We start from the raw sequence: 7,500 nt of genomic DNA, 5'->3' as shown, positions 1-7,500 counted from the left end.
TTGGTGCTGCAGAACTGCAGTCGCTCCTCACCCGAACCGAAGTCCAGGTATTCTTTAGTGTGACGCACGTGTTTACACCAATCACACACCTGCAGAGAGAGAGAGAGAGAGACAGAGAGAGTGAGAGAAGCACTCATTTCACAGCACTAATTATTTTACATAAACGTCACATCTATCTATAAATTACAGAAACGTCTGTCTGTCTGTATGTCTGTTATTCGCAAATCTCTCGAACCGTTAGTCCGATGGATTTCAAACTTGACAGGTGTCTCGCTACGGGCACGAGTAAGTGCAGCGCCAAGTTTGGCGTTGTTTGGATTAGAAATGCAAAAGATATCGGTAAATATATTGGTAAAAGAAGCACTTAGAAGGTTGTGGTTTAAAAATAAACATTCTGACATAAACACTCTGTCAGCTACACTGTTCACTCTGTCAGCTACACTGTTCACTCCGTCAGCTACACCAGTGGTTCCCAATCCTGGTCCTGGGGACCCACAGCTCTGCACAGTTTGCATGTCTCCCTCATTTAACACACCTGATTCAGATCATCATCTCGTTAGGAAAGAGCTCTGAACTGAACTGGGTGTGTCAGATAAAGGAAACATACAAACTGTGCAGAGCTGTGGGTCCCCAGGACCAGGATTGGGAACCACTGAGCTACACTGTTCACTGTCAGCCACTCTGTCAGCTACACTGTTTACTCTGTCAGCTGCACTGTTCACTCTGTCAGCTACACTGTTCACTGTCAGCCACTCTGTCAGCTACACTGTTCACTCTGTCAGCTACACTGTTCACTCTGTCAGCTACACTGTTCACTCTGTCAGCTACACTGTTCACTCTGTCAGCTTCACTGTTCACTCTGTCAGCTACACTGTTCACTCTGTCAGCTACACTGTTCACTCTGTCAACTACACTGTTCACTGTCAGCCACTCTGTCAGCTGCACTGTTCACTCTGTCAGCTACACTGTTCACTCTGTCGGCTACACTGTTCACTGTCAGCCACTCTGTCAGCTACACTGTTCACTGTCAGCCACTCTGTCAGCTACACTGTTCACTCTGTCAGCTACACTGTTCACTCTGTCAGCTACACTGTTCACTCTGTCAGCTACACTGTTCACTGTCAGCCACTCTGTCAGCTACACTGTTCATACACTGTTCACTCTGTCAGCTACACTGTTCACTGTCAGCCACTCTGTCAGCTACACTTTTCACTGTCAGCCACTCTGTCAGCTGCACTGTTCACTCTGTCAGCTACACTGTTCACTCTGTCAGCTACACTGTTCACTCTGTCAGCTACACTGTTCACTCTGTCAGCTACACTGTTCACTCTGTCAGCAACACTGTTCACTCTGTCAGCTACACTGTTCACTCTGTCAGCCACTCTGTCAGCTACACACTCTGTCAGCTATACTGTTCACTCTGTCAGCTACACTGTTCACTCTGTCAGCTGCACTGTTCACTCTGTCAGCTACACTGTTCACTCTGTCAGCTACACTGTTCACTCTGTCAGCCAGTCTGTCAGCTACACTGTTCACTCTTGTCAGCCACTCTGTCAGCTACACTGTTCACTCTGTCAGCTACACTGTTCACTCTGTCAGCTGCACTGTTCACTCCGTCAGCTACACTGTTCACTCTGTCAGCTACACTGTTCACTCCGTCAGCTGCACTGTTCACTCCGTCAGCTACACTGTTCACTCTGTCAGCTACACGGTTCACTCTGTCAGCTACACTGTTCACTGTCAGCCACTCTGTCAGCTACACTGTTCACTCTGTCAGCTACACTGTTCACTCTGTCAACCACTCTGTCAGCTACACTGTTCACTCTTGTCAGCCACTCTGTCAGCTACACTGTTCACTGTCAGCTACACTGTTCACTCTGTCAGCTGCACTGTTCACTCCGTCAGCTACACTGTTCACTCCGTCAGCTGCACTGTTCACTCCGTCAGCTACACTGTTCACTCTGTCAGCCACTCTGTCAGCTACACTGTTCACTCTGTCAGCCACTCTGTCAGCTACACTGTTCACTCTGTCAGCTACACTGTTCACTCTGTCAGCTACACTGTTCACTCTGTCAGCTACACTGTTCACTCCGTCAGCTACACTGTTCACTCTGTCAGCCACTCTGTCAGCTACACTGTTCACTCTGTCAGCTACACTGTTCACTCTGTCAGCCACTCTGTCAGCTACACTGTTCACTCTGTCAGCTACACTGTTCACTGTCAGCTACACTGTTCACTCTGTCAGCCACTCTGTTCACTGTGTCAGCCACTCTGTCAGCTACACTGTTCACTCTGTCAGCTGCACTGTTCACTCTGTCAGCTACACTGTTCACTCTGTCAGCTGCACTGTTCACTCTGTCAGCTACACTGTTCACTCTTTCAGCTACACTGTTCACTCTGTCAGCCACTCTGTCAGCTACACTGTTCACTCTGTCAGCTACACTGTTCACTCTGTCAGCCACTCTGTCAGCTACACTGTTCACTCTGTCAGCTACACTGTTCACTCTGTCAGCCACTCTGTCAGCTACACTGGTCACTCTGTCAGCTACACTGTTCACTCTGTCAGCAACTCTGTCAGCTACACTGTTCACTCTGTCAGCTACACTGTTCACTCTGTCAGCCACTCTGTCAGCTACACTGTTCACTCTGTCAGCTACACTGTTCACTCTGTCAGCCACTCTGTCAGCTACACTGTTCACTCTGTCAGCTACACTGTTCACTCTGTCAGCTACACTGTTCACTCTGTCAGCTGCACTGTTCACTCTGTCAGCTACACTGTTCACTCTGTCAGCTACACTGTTCACTCTGTCAGCCACTCTGTCAGCTACACTGGTCACTCTGTCAGCTACACTGTTCACTCTGTCAGCAACTCTGTCAGCTACACTGTTCACTCTGTCAGCTACACTGTTCACTCTGTCAGCTGCACTGTTCACTCTGTCAGCTACACTGTTCACTCTGTCAGCTACTCCGTCAGCTACACTGTTCACTCTGTCAGCTACACTGTTCACTCTGTCAGCTACACTGTTTACTCCGTCAGCTACACTGTTCACTCTGTCAGCTACACTGTTCACTCTGTTAGCCGCTCTGTCAGCTACACTGTTCACTCTGTCAGCTACACTGTTCACTCTGTCAGCTACACTGTTCACTCTGTCAGCCACTCTGTCCGCTACACTGTTCACTCTGTCAGCTGCACTGTTCACTCTGTCAGCTACACTGTTCACTCTGTCAGCTGCACTGTTCACTCTGTCAGCTACACTGTTCACTCTGTCAGCTACACTGTTCACTGTCAGCTACACTGTTCACTGTCAGCTACACTGTTCGCTCTGTCAGCCACTCTGTCAGCTACACTGTTCACTCTGTCAGCTGCACTGTTCACTCTGTCAGCTACACTGTTCACTCTGTCAGCTGCACTGTTCACTCTGTCAGCTACACTGTTCACTCTGTCAGCTACACTGTTCACTCTGTCAGCCACTCTGTCAGCTACACTGTTCACTCTGTCAGCTGCACTGTTCACTCTGTCAGCTACACTGTTCACTCTGTCAGCCACTCTGTCAGTTACACTGTTCACTCTGTCAGCTACACTGGTCACTCTGTCAGCTACACTGTTCACTCTGTCAGCTACACTGTTCACTCTGTCAGCCACTCTGTCAGCTACACTGGTCACTTTGTCAGCTACACTGTTCACTCTGTCAGCCACTCTGTCAGCTACACTGTTCACTCTGTCAGCTACACTGTTCACTCTGTCAGCTACTCCGTCAGCTACACTGTTCACTCTGTCAGCTACACTGTTCACTCTGTCAGCTACACTGTTCACTCTGTCAGCTACACTGTTCACTCTGTCAGCTACACTGTTCACTCTGTCAGCTACTCCGTCAGCTACACTGTTCACTCTGTCAGCTACACTGTTCACTCTGTCAGCTACACTGTCAGCTACACTGTTCACTCTGTCAGCTACACTGTTTACTCCGTCAGCTACACTGTTCACTCTGTCAGCTACACTGTTCACTCTGTCAGCCACTCTGTCAGCTACACTGTTCACTCTGTCAGCTACACTGTTCACTCTGTCAGCCACTCTGTCAGCTACACTGTTCACTCTGTCAGCTACACTGTTCACTCTGTCAGCCACTCTGTCCGCTACACTGTTCACTCTGTCAGCTACACTGTTCACTCTGTCAGCTGCACTGTTCACTCTGTCAGCTACACTGTTCACTCTGTCAGCTGCACTGTTCACTCTGTCAGCTACACTGTTCACTCTGTCAGCTACACTGTTTACTCCGTCAGCTACACTGTTCACTCTGTCAGCTACACTGTTCACTCTGTCAGCCACTCTGTCAGCTACACTGTTCACTCTGTCAGCTACACTGTTCACTCTGTCAGCCACTCTGTCAGCTACACTGTTCACTCTGTCAGCTGCACTGTTCACTCTGTCAGCCACTCTGTCCGCTACACTGTTCACTCTGTCAGCTACACTGTTCACTTTGTCAGCTGCACTGTTCACTCTGTCAGCTACACTGTTCACTCTGTCAGCTGCACTGTTCACTCTGTCAGCTACACTGTTCACTCTGTCAGCTACACTGTTCACTCTGTCAGCTGCACTGTTCACTCTGTCAGCTACACTGTTCACTCTGTCAGCTACACTGTTCACTCTGTCAGCCACTCTGTCAGCTACACTGTTCACTCTGTCAGCTACACTGTTCACTCTGTCAGCCACTCTGTCAGCTACACTGGTCACTCTGTCAGCTACACTGTTCACTCTGTCAGCAACTCTGTCAGCTACACTGTTCACTCTGTCAGCTACACTGTTCACTCTGTCAGCCACTCTGTCAGCTACACTGTTCACTCTGTCAGCTACACTGTTCACTCTGTCAGCCACTCTGTCAGCTACACTGTTCACTCTGTCAGCTACACTGTTCACTCTGTCAGCTACACTGTTCACTCTGTCAGCTGCACTGCAGCTGTTCACTCTGTCAGCTACACTGTTCACTCTGTCAGCTACACTGTTCACTCTGTCAGCCACTCTGTCAGCTACACTGGTCACTCTGTCAGCTACACTGTTCACTCTGTCAGCAACTCTGTCAGCTACACTGTTCACTCTGTCAGCTACACTGTTCACTCTGTCAGCTGCACTGTTCACTCTGTCAGCTACACTGTTCACTCTGTCAGCTACTCCGTCAGCTACACTGTTCACTCTGTCAGCTACACTGTTCACTCTGTCAGCTACACTGTTTACTCCGTCAGCTACACTGTTCACTCTGTCAGCTACACTGTTCACTCTGTTAGCCGCTCTGTCAGCTACACTGTTCACTCTGTCAGCTACACTGTTCACTCTGTCAGCCACTCTGTCCGCTACACTGTTCACTCTGTCAGCTGCACTGTTCACTCTGTCAGCTACACTGTTCACTCTGTCAGCTGCACTGTTCACTCTGTCAGCTACACTGTTCACTCTGTCAGCTACACTGTTCACTCTGTCAGCTACACTGTTCACTCTGTCAGCTACACTGTTCGCTCTGTCAGCCACTCTGTCAGCTACACTGTTCACTCTGTCAGCTGCACTGTTCACTCTGTCAGCTACACTGTTCACTCTGTCAGCTGCACTGTTCACTCTGTCAGCTACACTGTTCACTCTGTCAGCTACACTGTTCACTCTGTCAGCCACTCTGTCAGCTACACTGTTCACTCTGTCAGCTGCACTGTTCACTCTGTCAGCTACACTGTTCACTCTGTCAGCCACTCTGTCAGTTACACTGTTCACTCTGTCAGCTGCACTGTTCACTCTGTCAGCTACACTGTTCACTCTGTCAGCTACACTGTTCACTCTGTCAGCTACACTGGTCACTCTGTCAGCTACACTGGTCACTCTGTCAGCCACTCTGTCAGCTACACTGGTCACTTTGTCAGCTACACTGTTCACTCTGTCAGCCACTCTGTCAGCTACACTGTTCACTCTGTCAGCTACACTGTTCACTCTGTCAGCTACTCCGTCAGCTACACTGTTCACTCTGTCAGCTACACTGTTCACTCTGTCAGCTACACTGTTCACTCTGTCAGCTACACTGTTCACTCTGTCAGCTACACTGTTCACTCTGTCAGCTACACTGTTCACTCTGTCAGCTACTCCGTCAGCTACACTGTTCACTCTGTCAGCTACACTGTTCACTCTGTCAGCTACACTGTTCACTCTGTCAGCTACACTGTTCACTCTGTCAGCTACACTGTTTACTCCGTCAGCTACACTGTTCACTCTGTCAGCTACACTGTTCACTCTGTCAGCTACACTGTTCACTCTGTCAGCTACACTGTTCACTCTGTCAGCCACTCTGTCAGCTACACTGTTCACTCTGTCAGCTACACTGTTCACTCTGTCAGCCACTCTGTCCGCTACACTGTTCACTCTGTCAGCTACACTGTTCACTCTGTCAGCTGCACTGTTCACTCTGTCAGCTACACTGTTCACTCTGTCAGCTGCACTGTTCACTCTGTCAGCTACACTGTTCACTCTGTCAGCTACACTGTTTACTCCGTCAGCTACACTGTTCACTCTGTCAGCTACACTGTTCACTCTGTCAGCCACTCTGTCAGCTACACTGTTCACTCTGTCAGCTACACTGTTCACTCTGTCAGCCACTCTGTCAGCTACACTGTTCACTCTGTCAGCTGCACTGTTCACTCTGTCAGCTGCACTGTTCACTCTGTCAGCCACTCTGTCCGCTACACTGTTCACTCTGTCAGCTGCACTGTTCACTCTGTCAGCTGCACTGTTCACTCTGTCAGCTACACTGTTCACTCTGTCAGCTGCACTGTTCACTCTGTCAGCTACACTGTTCATTCTGTCAGCTACACTGTTCACTCTGTCAGCTGCACTGTTCACTCTGTCAGCTACACTGTTCACTCTGTCAGCTACACTGTTCACTCTGTCAGCTACACTGTTCACTCTGTCAGCCACTCTGTTCACTCTGTCAGCCACTCTGTCAGCTACACTGTTCACTCTGTCAGCTGCACTGTTCACTCTGTCAGCTACACTGTTCACTCTGTCAGCTGCACTGTTCACTCTGTCAGCTACACTGTTCACTCTGTCAGCTACACTGTTCACTCTGTCAGCCACTCTGTCAGCTACACTGTTCACTCTGTCAGCTGCACTGTTCACTCTGTCAGCTACACTGTTCACTCTGTCAGCCACTCTGTCAGCTACACTGTTCACTCTGTCAGCTACACTGTTCACTCTGTCAGCCACTCTGTCAGCTACACTGTTCACTCTGTCAGCTGCACTGTTCACTCTGTCAGCTGCACTGTTCACTCTGTCAGCCACTCTGTCCGCTACACTGTTCACTCTGTCAGCTACACTGTTCACTCTGTCAGCTGCACTGTTCACTCTGTCAGCTACACTGTTCACTCTGTCAGCTGCACTGTTCACTCTGTCAGCTACACTGTTCACTCTGTCAGCTACACTGTTCACTCTGTCAGCTGCACTGTTCACTCTACTCTGTCAGCTGCACTGTTCAC

The 7,500-nt window shown here is 49.4% G+C and overlaps 1 protein-coding gene across 1 annotated transcript in view; it reads right to left on the bottom strand.

Moving 5' to 3' along the window:
• sobpb (sine oculis binding protein homolog b) overlaps positions 1–7,500 on the bottom strand; it is a 41,210-nt gene that overhangs the window by 6,241 nt on the left and 27,469 nt on the right. Inside the window, exon 6 of the mRNA XM_082166780.1 lies at positions 1–89. This exon is cut by the window's left edge and continues 1,296 nt beyond it. Within this exon, the coding sequence (XP_082022906.1) occupies positions 1–89 (89 nt within the window). The remainder of the gene's footprint in view (positions 90–7,500) is intronic.

The sequence above is a fragment of the Leuciscus leuciscus genome (genome assembly GCF_965113295.1).
Source record: "Leuciscus leuciscus genome assembly, chromosome: 4".
Lineage (NCBI taxonomy): Eukaryota > Metazoa > Chordata > Actinopteri > Cypriniformes > Leuciscidae > Leuciscus > Leuciscus leuciscus.
This window is presented reverse-complemented; position numbering and strand designations above follow the sequence as displayed.